Source organism: Equus przewalskii, chromosome X, assembly GCF_037783145.1.
Source record: "Equus przewalskii isolate Varuska chromosome X, EquPr2, whole genome shotgun sequence".
Classification (NCBI taxonomy): Eukaryota; Metazoa; Chordata; class Mammalia; order Perissodactyla; family Equidae; genus Equus; species Equus przewalskii.
Window position 1 is genome coordinate 580,001 of NC_091863.1, and position 16,575 is coordinate 596,575.

At 61.1% G+C, this 16,575-nt stretch overlaps 1 protein-coding gene and 1 long non-coding RNA gene across 6 annotated transcripts in view; one reads left to right on the forward strand and one right to left on the reverse strand.

Moving 5' to 3' along the window:
* Positions 1 to 1,175, reverse strand: part of LOC139080908 (uncharacterized) — a 22,810-nt gene extending 21,635 nt beyond the window's left edge. For 3 of the 5 annotated variants that reach the window (XR_011535758.1, XR_011535760.1, XR_011535756.1), the window contains exons 1-2: positions 1,059 to 1,175; positions 293 to 342 (exon numbers count right to left, since the gene is read on the reverse strand). This is a non-coding gene — a long non-coding RNA (uncharacterized lncRNA). Of the gene's footprint in view, positions 1 to 292; positions 343 to 1,020 lie in introns of all 5 variants that reach the window. The other 2 variants (XR_011535759.1, XR_011535757.1) reach the window with 2 other exon arrangements.
* A 149-nt stretch (positions 1,176 to 1,324) lies between these two features.
* Positions 1,325 to 11,603, forward strand: AKAP17A (A-kinase anchoring protein 17A). Its single transcript, XM_070606548.1, has 5 exons — positions 1,325 to 1,462; positions 3,870 to 4,647; positions 5,285 to 5,433; positions 8,313 to 8,553; positions 9,716 to 11,603. Exons 2-5 carry the CDS (start codon positions 3,886 to 3,888, stop codon positions 10,655 to 10,657), a joined length of 2,094 nt encoding a protein of 697 aa, XP_070462649.1. The 5' UTR covers positions 1,325 to 1,462; positions 3,870 to 3,885; the 3' UTR covers positions 10,658 to 11,603.
* The last annotated feature ends 4,972 nt before the right edge of the window (positions 11,604 to 16,575 follow it).

Sequence of the window (16,575 nt, forward strand, 5' to 3'; positions counted from 1 at the left end):
AATTATTATAATCATCTCTTAGACTCGGGGGTTGCGAAGGAGTGAGTACTCATTTCTTAATTTGCTTTGCAAATGCTTCGAGAGCAGACGGGAAAAGCGGTTTCCAAATTTAACAGTTCCCCGGGGGAAAGAAACACGCCATCGACACACACAAGTGGCCTTTGGGAGACTGGTTTCAAAGACAACACGAAGCACATCTGGGTCCCGAAGGGGAAGGAGAAATTAAATGAAGACAGCAAAGATGCATACCCCACCGAGAAGCCTGCCTGGGTTCAAAGAGGGGTCCGCCTACCTGGGGTCGCCCTGGAGCCTCGGTTTCCTCCTCACCAGGATCATATTTGCCTTGATGGACAGCATATTAACGGGACAAGGTGACTCACAGAGCAGACACCCAGAAAATACCCAGGCCCCCCTTTGCTTTTAAAACTCTGCTTGCTTTCAGGGGCCCCTCACCCATGCTTGCCCCCTCTGAAGCGGATGCTGTGACCCCTGTTCTTGCTCTCCGACACACTGGATTTTCAGTTTGAGGACTTGCAACCTATTTGGGGCATCAGAAGCCCATGCCCTGGGCAGCATGGGGCACAAGGTGGGAGCTGAATAAATTAGACTTCGTTAATTTGTAACTATATCACACAACTATATAAAGTATGTTATTATGTATAAAATATATGATTTGTAAAATTACACAAAAACCTATTACATAAAGTATACTATGTGTAATATTTGAGATATATTATCCCATGTTTATGCTTGAAATTTAGATATTATTAAACATTTAAAAATAATACGGTGCATAAAATACAGACAGCAAATATATCATTTATAGGTTATTGGCATATAGTATTAAAATTAAATAATTGTTACATAAGAATATACAAATTTAAAGGAGAAATATAAAAATGCTATACGTTTATGTTTATGTTATGTATTTAGATATAGTTATGCAATTAAGCAATATACACAAGAAAGTAAAAATGGTTTAAAAATTAATAGACAATAAACAGCAAGTTTGGAACTAACTTGAACTGTCCTCTGGGATGTAGGATTAGAATAACAACCTAGGCCCGCAGCCCCGAGCGCTCCGGAAGCCCCTAATGTCCCGCGGCAGGTGCAGCCCCGGCTCGGACCCAGACAGGTGGCCGCATGGGGGTGGGGCGGGCTCGCGCATGCGCAGTGTCCAGCCCGGGCCGACCCGCCCCCACCCCGGGCCCCCGCCGGAAGTCCCGCCCCCGGGGGCGGGGCCAGGGCCGGGAGGAGAAACCCGGAGCCGCCGCGCGGCCGCTTCCGCTGGCCCGAGCGCCGGAAGCGGAAGTGCGTCACAGGGGCGGGCGGCGACGGGTCGCGTCGGTGGCGCCTCTGGCGGACGGTGGGACGCCGGGCGGGGAGGCCGCGCTGCGGGGTCGGCGGGGACGCGGGAGCTGGGCCAGCGCGGCGGCCGGGACGCAGGCGGAGCCCCGCACCGGTGAGCCCGCCGACGACGCCGCCCCGCCAGCCGGGGCGGCCTGAGGGGTCCGCGGGGCCGGGGCGGGGCCGGGGCCTACGGGTCGGCGCTCTGAGGAGGCCAGGGTCTGGGGGGGGCCGGGGCCTACGGGTCAGGGCTCTGGGGAGACCGGGGTGTGGGGGGGACCAGCGTCTGAGGGGCCCGGGTTCTGGGGGGCCTGCAGGTCTGGGCTTTTGGGGGGCTCGGGGCTCGGGGCCCGGAGGTCTGAGGGCCGAGTAGCTGGGGCCTGGAGGTCTGGGTTCTTGGGGGGATCGGGTTCTGGGGGCCTGGAGGTCTGTGTTCTTGGGGGGACCGGGTTCTGGGGGCCTGGAGGTCTGGGTTCTTGGGGGGACCGGGTTCTGGGGGCCTGGAGGTTTGTGTTCTTGGGGGGACCGGGTTCTAGGGGCCTGGAGGTCTGTGGTCTTGGGGGGACCGGGTTCTGGGGACCTGGAAGTCTGTGTTCTTGGGGGGACCGGGTTCTGGGGGCCTGGAGGTCTGGGTTCTTCCTGGGGGGGTTTGACTGTGAGGGGCCAGGGAGCTGAGGCCTGGAGGTCTGTGTTCTTGGCGGGGGACCAGGTTCTGGGGGCCTGGAGGTCTGTGTTCTTGAGGGGACCGGGTTCTGGGGGCCTGGAGGTCTGTGTTCTTTGGGGGGGGCTTGAGTCTGGGGGCCTGTTGTTTTTGGGGACAGGGTTCTGGGGGGCCTGGAGATCTGTGTTCTTTGAGGGAGCTTGAGTCTAGGGGCCTGAGGGTGGGGTCCTTGAGTCTATGGGTACCTGGTTCTGGGGGGCCTGGAGGTCTGACTTCTTGGGGGGACTTGGGTCTGGTGGGCCTGGAGGTCTGACTTCTTGGGGGACTCGGGTCTGGTGGGCCTGGAGGTCTGGGTTTTTTCGGGCACTGGAGTCTGCAGGGCTAGTGGGGGGGCACTGAGGTCTGGGGGCCTGGGTCTGCAGGAGGCAGAGTCCTGGGGTTAGGGGTGTCGGGTGGCCTGGAGATTCTGGGGGACCAGGGATGGGCGTACCAGGGCGCTGAGGGTATTGAGAACAGATTGGAGAGGCTGGGGGTGCGAGGGGCGGGGAGTACTAGGGGGCTAGGAGTACTGCGGGTCAGAGTCTGCGAGGAGCCAGGGGTCCCAGGTTCTGAGGGGCTGGGGGAGAGGCCCAGGGGTGGCCAGCGACACTGAGGGTACCAGGGAGGCCGCTTCTGGGGTCTGGGGGCCGTTCCAGAGGTGTCTGGGCAACAGTGGGCGGAGGTAACGTGCTGTATGGGGGGCTGTGGGTATTGAGCGTAATGGGGGTGTATGGGATACCGATGTGACAGTGGGGCAGCTTGGGGAGCTGGGGAGGCTGGAGTTGGGGGCCAGAGGGAGCTGGAGGGGGCCTGGGGTATGGTGCCGGGGGCAGCCGATGGGCCAAGCGCGTTACTGGGGAGACCGGTTGCCAGGCAACCAGGGAAGCTGGGAGTCCCAGGGTTACTGGCCACAGGTGGGGCTGCCTGTTTGCTGGCTCAGGCTCCCCATGCAGCCCTCGGGGTCCTGGGGGGCGGTGTCTGGTCCCAGCCCAGGCCACAGCCCCCCTCCTGTGCCCCAGACCCACTCAAGTGGCTCTCCCGTCCTCTTTGGACCTTCTGGCCTGGCAGCCTGCCCTTCTCTGGGCTGTGCCTCCCGGGCCTGGCGAGAAGTCTTCCCTGAGCTGGTGGGCGGGCGGCGGGGTCACAGCGGCCTGTACCGCCTGGGTTCCATCAGAGCAGTGGGGGAGACCTGCCTCGGAGAAGCTGGGGTGGGGGGGAGAGGGTGCACACATGGGGCCCTCGGAGCCCCACGCTTTGGCCCTGCACCTTTTCTTTTTGAGTCGGGCCCGTGGTGGAGATGCTAAAGTTGTCAGTCTCAGCCTGAGACTCCCTCTCTGTGTGGTCAGTTCGCACACGAGGCCGCCTCCTTCGCACACCCTCCCCTGTCCTGGAGCCGAGGTCTCTTTCCCGCCAACCCTTCCCCCGTGGGCCAGTCCTGGCTTTCAGTGTAGCCGGGCGCTTCCTCCTTGCCTCTCCCTGCTACCCCAGGGTGGGGGTTAGGGAGCCAGCCCAGCTCAGCCTGGTCCCCGGAGAGCTGCTTCTAGGTATTGGGGTGGCTCAGCGCTGACCGAGGCCTGGGCACTAAGCTGTTTTTAAAAGTTTTTGACAACCTGTTTTTTTTCCTTCTTTAGTGTAATCTGATGATTTAAAAAAAACAAAAACAAAAACTGATATCTCGGGTGATGACTTTTAACAAGTGGGGACCAGTTTCCCTGACCCGGCAGAGGAGCAGACTCGTCCCTCCGCTCCTGGCCTGACGTGCCTGCCGGCACAGGGACACCGCCCTGCCCCTCCAGGCTGACCGTCTGTGCTTGCGTTTCAGGCCCAACGCCCCGGCTATGGCAGCGGCCACCATAGTCCACGACACGTCTGAGGCGGTGGAGCTGTGCCCCGCGTACGGCCTCTACCTGAAGCCCATCACGAAGATGACCATCAGCGTGGCCCTCCCGCAGCTGAAGCAGCCGGGGAAGTCCATCTCCAACTGGGAGGTGATGGAGAGGCTGAAGGGCATGGTGCACAACCACCAGTTCTCCACGCTGCGCATCTCCAAGAGCACCATGGACTTCATCCGCTTCGAGGGCGAGGTGGAGAACAAGAGCCTGGTCAAATCCTTCCTGGCCTGCCTGGACGGCAAGACCATCAAGCTCAGCGGCTTCTCCGACATCCTCAAGGTGCGGGCCGCCGAGTTCAAGATCGACTTCCCCACGCGCCACGACTGGGACTCCTTCTTCCGCGACGCGAAGGACATGAACGAGACGCTGCCGGGCGAGCGGCCGGACACCATCCACCTGGAGGGGCTGCCCTGCAAGTGGTTCGCGCTGAAGGAGTCGGGCTCGGAGAAACCCAGCGAGGACGTCCTGGTCAAGGTGTTCGAGAAGTTTGGGGAGATCCGGAACGTGGACATCCCCATGCTGGACCCGTACCGCGAGGAGATGACGGGACGCAACTTCCACACCTTCAGCTTCGGGGGGCACCTGAACTTCGAGGCGTACGTCCAGTACCGCGAGTACGTGGGCTTCATCCAGGCCATGAGCGCCCTCCGCGGCATGAAACTCATGTACAAGGGCGAGGACGGCAAGGCCGTGGCCTGCAACATCAAGGTGAGACCTGGCGTCCTGCCGGCGCGGAGTGGCAGCCGCGCTCCGGCCCGCGTGGGAGTCAGGGGAAAGCAAAATTACGTCGACAAGATTACGACAAGCCTGTGTTCCACAGAGTTTCAGAGGCAGAGAGAGCAAGGCAGCCGGCCCCCACTTTGGCTTTTAGAAAACCCATATTTTAAGGACAATGTGGGGGAACCACATTCCTTTAGACGAGGACGGAGACGTCGTCCTCTGGGTGCCGTCTCTGACTCACCTTGGCTTTGCAGTGACAAGGGCATCAACCTGGTAGAGGAGCCCGGTCTGGGGGCCATCAGACAGCTTGCACCCCAGTCACCGTGGGCACAGGCCCCCTGGCAGTGGAGTGGTGGCACCGTCGGGGAACAGTGGGGCCCCCGTAGCACAAGGGGAGAATGGTGTTAGGTGGCGAGGGTGAGATGCGCCCAGGGTCGGTGCCTCCTCCCCCGGTCAGCCACTCGCTGATGCGGGGCTTCAGACAACGTCTGCGGGGTCGTGTTGCCATGACTCGCCTTCTCCAGGGTGGCGGGATTCTGTGAGCGCCTGCCTGGCATGGGCGCCGCTTCCTCGTGTCTCAGGAAGGCTTCCGGGTAACCCCGCGCTCTCTGTTCTGCTCCTCAAGGTTTCTTTCGACTCGACCAAGCACCTGAGCGATGCCTCGATCAAGAAGCGGCAGCTGGAGAGGCAGAAGCTGCAGGAGCTGGAGCAGCAGCGGGAAGAGCAGAAGCGCCGGGAGAAGGAGGCGGAGGAGAGGCAGAGGGCCGAGGAGAGGTATTTTCCGTGAAAGCGGCGCCGTCTGAGTCGCTGCCCGATGCCCACGTGTGCGTATGCACATGCGTGTGCATGTGTGTGCATGCATGCGTGCAGTGCTGCTGGACACACAGCAGAAGGCATGTGCGCTCCCGCCCGCGTCCTGCATGTGGCTGGCCCCTGACGGCCGCCCGGGCCGTGCCATCCCTCAGAGCCGCGTCCTGCCCGCAGAAGCAGAGCGTCTGGGCCGTTGTGCGGTTTTGCCTTTCGGTTGAAGCTGTGGTGACAAAAAGAAGTCGAGAGCTGGTGGAGTCGGGCAGGTTCTCACGAAAAGCAGTTTCCTCGAGGACGCCTTCCGGGTCACTGGTGCCGTCCGTCACTGGCCTTTAGGCATCGAAGGGCGAACCCGGGTCACCGTCTGTCCGCCTTGCGCTTGTTGCTCTGGTGTTAGTGGTAGTCTAACCGTCAACATCACCTAAACTTGGGGGAATAGGAGAAACGCTCCGTCTCCCATCACCACTGCTGTACCTCTGGCGTTTCTTTCCCGCGTTTTCACGTGCGTGTGTTCTAGGCTCATTTCCCATCGGCTGTGTTGTGCTGATGGCTGGTCTTGGCCTCACCTTGCACTGCTGCCCGGAGGAGACGCGGCCTGCTGGCCCGGGAGGGCGGGCAGCAGGTGAGGTGTGGGCGTGGGCCGGGCGGGACCCTCTCGTGAGCTGTCTGAAGCTGTGGAGCGAGGCTGCCCGGGAGCGTGGGGCGTGCTGGCTGCACTGCGTCCTCAGGAGGGGACGTTGTGGATCCAAGTCCCCGTGGCAGCTCGCTGTCCTCGGGCGGAACCAGGACGGGCGGTGCCAGGAGCCCCGTCTTGCAGAGACACGGCCTGCAGCGTGCAGCCCCACCCAGCCCTTGTCCCCAGGCCTGGTCCTCGCTCCTGGCGCATCGGCCGTGCCCCCCGAGCCCTGGCCGTCAGGCCCCGCGGGAGTCTCCCATGGCGCTTTGCAAGCAGCTCTGAGGTCTCGCTCAGAGGAGCAGTTTCCCTGAGTTCTGCGGTAGGAAGGCAGGCCTCGGAGGACAGACCGCTCTGTCCGTGTGAGCTGGACGACACAGGGTGTCCAGGGAGGCGTGCTGGGGACACAGGGTTCCCAGCCGGGGATGGCGCCTCTGCCGTGGTCACGGTCATGGTCACGGGGTGGCGGGAAGAGGCGTGGGCTGGAGAGGGTGCCCGGGGCAAGCTCAGGGCGTGGGGCTGTGCAGGTGGGCCATGGGGACCCAGGTGGGCCCCATGGCTGCCCTCGGCCCCCTCTTGTCCTGAGCCTGCGGCCAGGCCGGGGCAGCCTGGGCGGGCGCTCTGTCGCTGGCCGGCGTGTTCCTGGGGGTGGTTCCGTTCTAATGAGCACCAGGGCGTAGCTGGTGGCGGACGTCACGTCCTCAGCTGACAAGTCCGGGCCTTTAGGTGTGCTGTGCAGAGCCCCGGGCCCTGGTAGGGCCCACGAGGCCGCTGTGGCCTGTGGCTCCTGCAGCCCTGGGGCCCGATGCGTGGGTGAGAGGACCTTCTGGGGCAGCCCTCGGGGCAGGCTCTCCGGCTGGGCATTGCTTTCCACGGACGAGTGACGCTCTGCCCGTCCTCCCCCAGGTCCCAGGGCATGTGGATCCTGGTTTCCTCGTCCCCGGGGCTGCGGTCTGCTGGCTGCATCTCTGGGGGTCTGGCGTCGCCGTGACCAGTTCCACTGTGTTCCGGAGCTGATCGGCGGCGTGCCTGGGTCTCAGGGTCTCCCCTTGCGGGTCTGCTCCCGCCCAGAGCGGCTTCAGTGCGTCTCCCGCGTGCATCGGTCATTGGATAGATTTTAAAGCCAGAGGGCAGACGTGGGTGTGTGTGTCCATGGTGGGTTCTTCCAGACTCTTCTGGACTCTTCCGGACTCCTCAGTTCAGGGACTGACCTCCATCCCCAAGAAAAAGTACTGTCGGGCTCTAGGTTGTTGGGCATGGTGTGGATTTGCTTTCAAGGAAAGTTGCCATCTCCAGGTTGTTTCTCTCGTGCGATCGCACAGGATGTCCCTAAGATGGGGCGTGCCATCGGGGACCCGTTGACTGGGGGACACACCCCAGAGCCAGTCATCCCGATGGGTTTGGCTTTCCTAGAATTCCGCATGGAAAGGATAGCACAGGGCATAGCGTTCTGTGTTTGATCTTCCCTTTAACACAGTTCTTCCAGAATCTTCCGTGTGGCCGTGCGCATCCACGTTTCATTCCTTCTCCAGCCCCACGGTTTCCGGGGGGCCACACAGCCCGTCTGTGAAGGCCCAGGGAGGGGACGTGCAGGCACCGCCGGCACCTTTTAGAAGTGGCTCCTCTCTGAGCTGGAAGCTCCCGCGCGGCCTCTGCTCTCTGCTCAGTCGTGTCCGGGTCGCTTGCTGGCACTGGCGAGCGCTTGTGCTGTGCTCTGGGCGTCAGTCGCGGGCAGTTTCCTCCTGAGTCAGGCTCGCGCCCCCTCGGCTTGTGGTGCCCTCTGGGGCTGGGAGCACTGCAGGTCAGGGGGTTCTGGGTGCTGCGATGCGGGTGCCCCGGTGTGAGGTCGGCCCTTCCCCCTGGGGGGCACGTAGCTCGCTCAGAGCTAGACTGACGCCATCCTGTCTGCACGGTTCCGGGTCTGGGGTCACACTTAGCAAGACTGTCCCTAGGAAGATGATGGGAATCCCCCCTTCCCGTACGTCGGCTGCGTCTCGGGTCCTGGGATTCAACTGGGATGTCTTCTGGGGCAAAGGGTTAAAACGATTCGTCACGTGGACGTCACCGCAATGCCGTCCTCCCCCGCTCGCCCACCCTCCACCTCTGTCGCGTGTGGGGTGTCCCCTGTGGCACCCCGTCCCCGCCTCACGGAACCCTGGTCTGTTTTGCACAGGAAGCAGAAGGAGCTGGAAGAGCTGGAGCGGGAGCGGAAACGAGAGGAGAAGCTGCGCAAGCGGGAGCAGAAGCAGCGGGACCGTGAGTTCCGCCGCAACCAGAAGAAGCTGGAGAAGCTGCAGGCGGAGGAGCAGAAGAAGCTGCAGGAGAAGATCAAGCTGGAGGAGCGGAAGCTGCTGCTGGCGCAGCGCAACCTGCAGTCCATCCGGCTGATCGCCGAGCTGCTGAGCCGGGCCAAGGTACCCGCCGCGGGCGGGCGGGTGGGCGGGCGGGCGGCCGGGCGGGGGCGCGCCTGCTCTGGCTGCCGTCCGTGCCTTCCCCTGAAACGCGGGCCAGCTCCCGGCCCCCCTCCCCTCGGCTGGTGGCAGCCACCACCGAAAGCGTTAAGTGTTCCTGCCGAGGGGGACGCCCGTGCTGTGCTGGTTTGTAGGATTCCTGCGTCGCCCTGGATTGGCAGAGTCGTGCTTTCCCCTTTGCAAGCTGGTAGAACTCGCAATCAGCGTACCCTCAGTTGGGGCTCCCCAACGTTTGCCCCAGAGCGAGGGAATAGCACAGCTTGCTGAGGGCCCCCGGCCCCTGGGGCTGTCCCCCAGCTGGGGACAGCAGGTCAGCCGGTGCTGCCCTGACCCCTCCAGGCCCGCAGCCCAGGGTGGGAGGACGAGGGCTGAACCTGGTTGATCGAGCAGGGACCTTCAGGAAGCCCAGGGTGCGCCGCCAAGCCTGGCCGGGCCCCGTGTGCCCCCTCGGCAGCTGCGCATCCGACAGGTGTCAGCCGGTGCCGTGCCGACGACCGTCTCTGTCCCGGGAGGCTCCTCGCTCTCCCCTTGCTCCTCCTGGAGGCCCGGCTGGCGACCTCCGTGAGCTGGGGGGCACGCGGACGGGCCTCGCCGGGCGCTCCTGTGCTCAGGCGGGCCGCGGGCCCCCGTGGAGCCGGGCGCGGGGCGACCGCATAACCTGTTGTCTAATTACAGTTGTGATAAGTGCCCGGGAAGGAGCGTGGCAGGCGCTGAGACGTGGGCCACTCAGCTCTTATTTCATGGTGAATATTGAAGACACTAACCCAGGCTAGGCCCAGCACGGCACGTGGCGGCGGCCGCGTGTCTCCGTTGGCATCTCAGCTCCCTGTGGCCGGCGACCGCTTGCGACCTAACAGCAGGCCCCGTCTGCGACCAGGAGGGGCCCGGGCCCTGCCCGAAACGCCCTCCCTGGGGCCGTGCCAAGGAGCTTTGCCACGGGGTTTCCTTCTGGCCCGGGGCACGCTCGGGATGGGCGGGCCGCGCTCCGGCCAGGCTGTCCGTCCGGCACCCCCTGGCCACGCGGCGTCGACAACCCCAGCGCCTCCTCGGAGCGCCCAGGTAGGTGGAGAGAGACATCTCAGGCGCGCCTCCCTCTCTGCCGCAGGCCGTGAGGCTCCAGGAGCAGGAGCAGAAGGAGGAGACGCTGCGTCTGCAGCAGCTGGAGGAGAGGCGGCGGCTGCAGGAGGCCGAGCTGCGGCGGGTGGAGGAGGAGAAGGAGCGCGCCCTGGGGCTGCAGCGCAAGGAGAAGCAGCTGCGCCAGCGGCTGCTGAGCATCCTGCTGAGCAAGAAGGGCGACGACCCCCATGCGCACGAGGAGCTGGGGGTCTCCCACGCGGACCTGCTGCAGCCCGTGCTGGACATTCTGCAGACGGTGTCGGCCGGCTGCGTGAGCACCGCCTCGCTGCACCCCCTCACCGGCCCGCCGCCCCCCAGCGCCTCCAAGGAGAGCCCGCCCCGCCCAGAGCCCGACGCCGCTCCCAGAAACCTGAACGGGAGTGTGGCCGAGGAGGCCCCGGGCAAGGAAGGCCAGCCTGCCCGCCTCGCCGTCCCGGATGACGGCTCACCCGACAAGAGGTGCCCCGGCGTCCTGTCGTGCATCCCCGACAACACCCAGCAGCCCAAGGGCGCGCCCGCCGCATGCGACCAGAACGCACCCAGAAAGGACGTCCGCTCTGAGCAAGACAAGTGCAACCGTGAGCCCAGCAAGGGCCGTGGCCGGGCCAGCGGGGACCGGAGCGGCGATGACAGGCACAAGCGGGAGAGGAGCCGGCCGCGGCGGGCCGGCAGCCACGAGGACGGCAGGCAGCCGCGCAAGGAGCGGCGGGCCCATAAGAAGCACGCGCACCCGGACGCCAGTCCCCACCGGCGCAGCGCCAGCCCGGACCACGGCCGGTCGAGGAGGTCCCACAGCAGGGAGCGGGGTGGCCGGAGGGAGAGGAGCCGAGACCACAGGGGCAGCTCCAGCAGGAAGCGCAGCCGCCACCGGCGCAGCGAGAGGTCGCGCTCGGGCTCCCCCAGCCGGCACCGCAGCACCTGGAACAGGTAATGCAGGGCGCGCCCCCTTGCCGCCGCCGTCCTGGGGCGCTCAGCCCCCGGAGCGTCCTGGCTCCTGTCTGCTCGCCACCTCACGGAGCCAGCGTCCCCGGACCCGCCCTGCGGAGGAGGGCAGCGCGTCTCAAGACGCCTTTCATGATCGACTGGCGGCCCCGTGGCTGAAACCTGTCGTCCTCAGTCACTAGCTTTAGTTCCCTTTCAAACTGTCGCTCGGATAGCTTTAACATCACCAGTCCTCTCTAAATCAGGAGAACCGCACAGCACGGCTGCTGCGAGCGTCACAGACCCGCCGCGCGCCCGCGGGCACAGCAGAGTTTCCCTGGGCGCTCAGGGACACCCCCGTGGAGGGACAGCGCGGGGCGCGTTTCCTGTCATCGCGGACGGACGTCAAGTGTGGACAGCCACCGCCCCGCGAGCACCGGAAAGAAAAAGCCTTGCCCTGGGGTTTGTTTTTCCTTTTTCTTTTTTGTGAATTTATCCGGTTGTGAAGTGCGATTTGGGCGAGAGGCCCAAAGAACAAAGTGAGCGTGGCCCCTTAGATCGCGGGCGGAGAAGGCGCAAGTGCTTTAAGATCCAGATGGCAGACGTGCCGTCTGCACCCCGGGGAGAGCCACAGGGCGGCGCGACGCTCCCGGACTTCAGAAACAGTCACTTTTTACAAATTCAAGTCAAACATAAAATAAGTTGCTCAAAAGCTTTGGTTTCTAGTCCTGGTTAGCGTGTGTGATTTTTTTAAGAAGCCGTTTTGCTAAATTATTTTTACTCGGAACGTTTCCAACCGATTTCAGGCTGCAAACTTGTTACATTTTATAATCGTTGGCTTCTCCAAGGGAAGCCCAGAAATACTTGAGAAGAGCTGTACCGTTCATGTTCATTCGGAGAGGGGCTGTTTATTCCAGTTTGCCTTTTTATGGTGAAATAAAATCTTTTTCCAATGAGCTGACGTTCTCCATTCTTACGGGTTTTTTGTCGTTTTGGAGGTCTTTGGGTGACGTCCTTGAGCTGAGCCTGGTGTAGCCTGTCTGACGCTGATAGGGGTGGTTTTCAGTGATGCGTTTCACGTGCCGTCGATGTCCTCAGATAACCCGGTGGAGGAGAGGCCTGGGTCCTTGGAGGCATTTGCTTTTCTTGCTGAGAACGCAGACTTTAGCGAATTCACCAGTGCAACCTTCTCAAAGCTGCAGAACCGTTTTTTCCAAAAAGAGAAAGTGGGTTTTTTCCCAGCTGCCGTCGTGGGGGCAGGTAGGAGCCGGTGCCCCTCCTGGGACCCCAGCCTGCAGTCATCCCTCCGCCCGTGTGTTTAATTAAAACGCAGATTTCGCGGCATATGGAGGTCCAGTCACGTGCCTGGTCCACCCGCTCACGCCGCTGTCAGACAGCGTGCCAGGCGCACCACACTCGCAGCTTCTTTCTCTGGGATGGCTTTTGTCCCATCTGTCACTGACTGGGGGGGGGGGGCGGGTGGGTGCAGGCTGTGCGTAGACGCTCAGTGGTGGGAAAGAGCTGCTCAGAGATCCCGGGCAGCCATGCTGGGGTCCCTGCAGCCCCACACTGAGCGTGTGCGTCAGCGGTGGCTCTAAAACGTCCCAGATCGGGACGACAAACTGGGCAGCCTGGATGTGGTGCTGGGAAAGATGGGGCCCCCAAACCCTGGGGATCTCGAAGGAGCAGATGGCAATGACGAGGGCCAGTGGGGACCCAGGTGGAGGGGGTCTCTGAGAGGCCAGGGGAGGTCCCCGTGAGGTGAGGGAGGTCCCTGTGAGGTGAGGGCGGTCCCTGTGAGGTCACGGAGGTCTCTGAGACGTCAGGGGCGTCTGAGATGAGAGGGGTCTCTGAGGTCCGGGGTTCCTCCCGTGCTGAGTGGCCCACTGTTCACAGTGACCTCGGGTGGGGGCGCAGGGCTCCAGCGGGAAGTGAGGCTCCTCTGTGCAGAGCAGGGAGGGAGGGCCTCTCACTACGGGGCTGCCCGGGATGGTGCTGGTGGGCTGACCCCACCTAGGGGAGAGGAGGCGGCCGTGACCCTGGGGTGTGTGGCCTTGTGGGTGCCCTGGACGTGCGTGAGTGGTGGTCCAGGGGAGCTGGGGAGTGCCACCCGTCACCTGGAGCAGGGGGTGTCCTGGAGGAGATTCAGCAATGCAATGGGAAACCCACCCTCGGTCCATCTTCCTGACCTCTGACCTCACCGCCTGTGACCCCCAAAGGGCAGTGGGTGCAGCGCTGGGCTGTGGGTGATAAAATGACAGGAATCCGACGGAGAGAGGGGTCCGTCGTGGGTTCTGGTCCCGTCTCCTGGACACGCACACACAGACGCGCACACACGCCCCCGCACCCCCAAACAACCCCTCCTGTGCGGCGGGCGGGGGCAGGCAGGGACCACAGTGGGGATCCCGACAAGGACGCGCACCCTGCCCAGGTGGGCTCCCTCGAGACTCTTGCCGTCTTTACGACTCAGGGCGGGATTTTCCGGGGGAGCCGTACTTCCGTTAATTCTCTAAAAATTCTCATTTTTGGCCAATCAATAACGGCTGATCAGTGAGCATGGAGAGGAGCCGAGACACGTTGGGGACCAACTGGCTGCATCTTTGCAAAGGAACCAAGACTTCTCTCCTCATTCTGGGGCCTGTGAGTCAAGAACACGTTTCTTTCTTTTTTTCTCTTTTCAGAAGGTTTCAACCCTAGACGCCTTGTCCCCCGACTTCTACGGTGAGCATGGGATGTTAGCTCCCCCCTCTCCTCTCATTTATGGCGTTTTGTTCTGAGTCTCTTTCTAGGTGATGGGGTCATTGTTGTGGGTAAGTGGAGACCGCCCCCAATCAGTGGCCCAGCTTCCACGAAAGAGGGATCGGCTTATCCCCAAACCAGAAGTGACAAGTGTGACTCGAGGTCGTCCCTTTGGGGAGGCTGAGGTGAAACCCTGTATCTTCAGCTGGGACCTTGACATCCCTCCACCTCTTTACCCAGAAGCTCCCCCCGGACCGAGTGTGATCTGTGAAGGTCATCGTGACCTTCAGCTGTTGGCTGCAAACTCTCCTTGGATTTGGGTCCCAGTGGGGATGGGCTGGGGCCCCATTTCCTCTGGCCTCTCTCTGAGCAGTATTTTCTAGACCCGAGGGCATGGGGGTCCCCAAGCTCTGCTCCCTGAGATGGCAAAGTGTCTAGGGTCCTGGGGTCACCTAGGAAGGTGGGTCTGGGCTAACACAGTGACAGCAGCTTCTCCCCTTGGCCCTGTTCCGGCCTTGGCTTTCAATGGAATGGAACAAGGACCTCCCCCCCCCCCCCCCCCGCCCGAAGTTGTCTGCCACCAAAATGAAAAGAAGCCGTGGGGTCCAAGCTTCTCTTTCCACCTGGTGTCCATGTGAGCGAGGTCTCCCAGACGTAAAGGAAGATGGGGACACCGTTCCTGGTGAGCCGTCACGAGAGGAAGCCCGTCCATCTCGTTCAGAGAGGCGTTTCCAACACAACGTCACCTAGTACGTGACACTGGCCATTGGTTTTGATTTGCACACCTGCTCATAGCTAATAACGGTCAGTTGCATTTTTTTTGAACACAGAAAACCTGACGTTGACAGTAAAAACAATTAGTATGCAATTTTAATGTATATATTTACCTTTATGTTTATATTTTAATTTATATGTTTACAATTTCTTCCAGTTTCATTGAGATGTAACTGACATAGCATTGTATGAGTTTCAGATGTACAACGTCATGGTTCGATACGCGTATATGTTGCGAAATTGTCACCACAGTCCGTCTGGTTCACGTCATCACCTCAATTCTGCTCCTAGGTACGTACCCCAAAGACCTGAAAACAGGTTTCCAGGCGAACACTTGTACACGCGTGTTCATAGCAGCACAAGTCACAGTAATCATACAGGTGGGGACAGCCCAAGTGTCCACTGATGGATAAATGCAACGTGGTCCATCCACACAGTGGAATATTACGCAGCCACGAACAGGAGTGAAGCTCTGACACACGCTGTACGTGGATGGACCTTGAACACATGATGCTCAGGGAGAGAACCAGATACAAAAGGACACACAGTGTGTGATTGCTTTTATAGGAAACGTCCAGAACAGGCAAATCCACAGACAGAAAGCAGATGAGTGGTTGTCAGGGGCTTGGGGAGGGGGATGGGGGAGTGACTGCTCATCGGAACGAGGTCTCCTTTGGGGATGATGAGAATGTTCTGGAAGCAGACAGAGGTGGTAGTTGCACAACATTGTGAATGTGGTATGTATCACTGATTTCTTTAAAATGGATAAAATGGTTAAGTTTTATGTTATGTGTGTTTTAGCCCACACGGTATAAACCTCAGTGTGTCATGTTCTGGCTTTTTCTTTAATTTCCTCTTTCCCGTGGTCTCGAGGTCACGGGTCTGATTCCCTGTGTGCCTCGGTCTCTGAAAGGGTTTAGGACCTCGGTGGGTCCAGGGACTGGAGCCTGAGAGAGCTCCCTAGGCGTCCGGCCAGCCCAGTCCTTCTCTGGGCACCAGGGAGAAGCCGAGGGTGACCTGGGCTCCAGCCGCCACGCGTCGTCCTCCCATGGCCCTGGGTCCAATCTAGTGTATGAGGGTTCTGTGCTGTCGTTACAAAGGACCCCACACCTAGGGCTTAGACCCCCGGGATCTGTCCTCCCCCGTCCTGGAGCCCGGAGTCTGGGGTCAACGGTCGCAGGGCCACGCTCCCTCCGGAGGCTCCAGGGGAGGGTCCCTCCTGCCTCTTCCGGCATCCGGGGCTCCAGGGTCCCTGGGCCGGTGGCCGCCTCCCTCCCGTCTCTGCCTCCGTCCTCACAGGGCCGTTCCTCTGTGTCTGTGTCTCCTCTTCTGTCTCTGAGGAGGACGCTGTCCTTGGATTCAGGGCCGCCTCCTCCAGGAAGCCCTCCTCTCCATCCTTGATTCAGGGCCCCCTCCTCCAGGAAGCCCTCCTCTCCATCCTTGATTTAGGGCCGCCTCCTCCAGGAAGCCCTCCTCTCCATCCTTGATTTAGGGCCGCCTCCTCCAGGAAGCCCTCCTCTCCGTCCTTGATTCAGGGCCGCCTCCTCCAGGAAGCCCTCCTCTCCGTCCTTCCCTTCGTCACATCTGCAAAGACCCTGTTTCCGAATAAGATCCTGTTCTCAGGTTCCAGGAATTTCAGGGGGACACTTTTCAACCCAGCGCAACACCCCAATTTCAGAGATGTTAAAATGTAAATTAATGGGCCGGCCCCGTGGCCGAGTGGTTAAGTGTGCACCCTCTGCTTCGGCGGCCTGGGGTTTGCTGGTTCGGATCTGGGGTGTGGACGTGGCCCCACTTGGCAAGCCATGCCGTGGTAGCCGTCCCACATATAAAGTAGAGGAAGATGGGCACAGACGTCAGCTCAGGGCCAGTCTTCCTCAGCAAAAAGAGAAGGATTGGCAGCAGATGTTAGCTCAGGGCTAATCTTCCTCAAAAAAAAAAAAAAAAAAAATATTGACCCCCAACATTCCTTCGACCTTTGCACAGGAAGCACCGTGGGTTCACAGAACAATTCTGCGGTATCTGACTGTAAACTTTCAGGCGGCTGGGAGAAACTCGGGTCTCCTTGTCTGCCTCCCACGTGTGTCTCAGCTTTTCGGGGGGTCTGGGGACCCCAGGGAGCAGCAGCAGGTGGCGAGCTGCAGACAGCGGCAGTCGGTGCATTTCGCTGCGTCCCCCCCCCCCCCGCCCCCCCGAGGTGTAGTCATGTGAGGCCGGTTTCGTCTGGTTGTTCCTGTTTCCGTATAAAGCTATTTTCTTTAAAAACAGCCTCGCTGGGGGAGGCGATGCATGACTGAGGGCAGGCGTTTATGGTAAACGTCTGTTTTCCCTTTGAATTGTTCCTTTTTCTTTTAAGATTGGCACCTGAGCTGACATCTGTTGCCAATCTTCTCTTTTTTTTTTACCCCTTCTTCT

What these genes read in the sequence shown, in the direction of transcription:
- AKAP17A (XM_070606548.1), top strand. Translation starts at nt 3,886, where the DNA reads ATGGCAGCGGCCACCATAGTCCACGACACGTCTGAGGCGGTGGAGCTG. An exon ending in AGGCAGAGGGCCGAGGAGAG is followed by an intron (nt 5,434 to 8,312) that starts GTATTTTCCGTG and finishes TGTTTTGCACAG; the next exon opens with GAAGCAGAAGGAGCTGGAAG. An exon ending in AGCTGCTGAGCCGGGCCAAG is followed by an intron (nt 8,554 to 9,715) that starts GTACCCGCCGCG and finishes TCTCTGCCGCAG; the next exon opens with GCCGTGAGGCTCCAGGAGCA.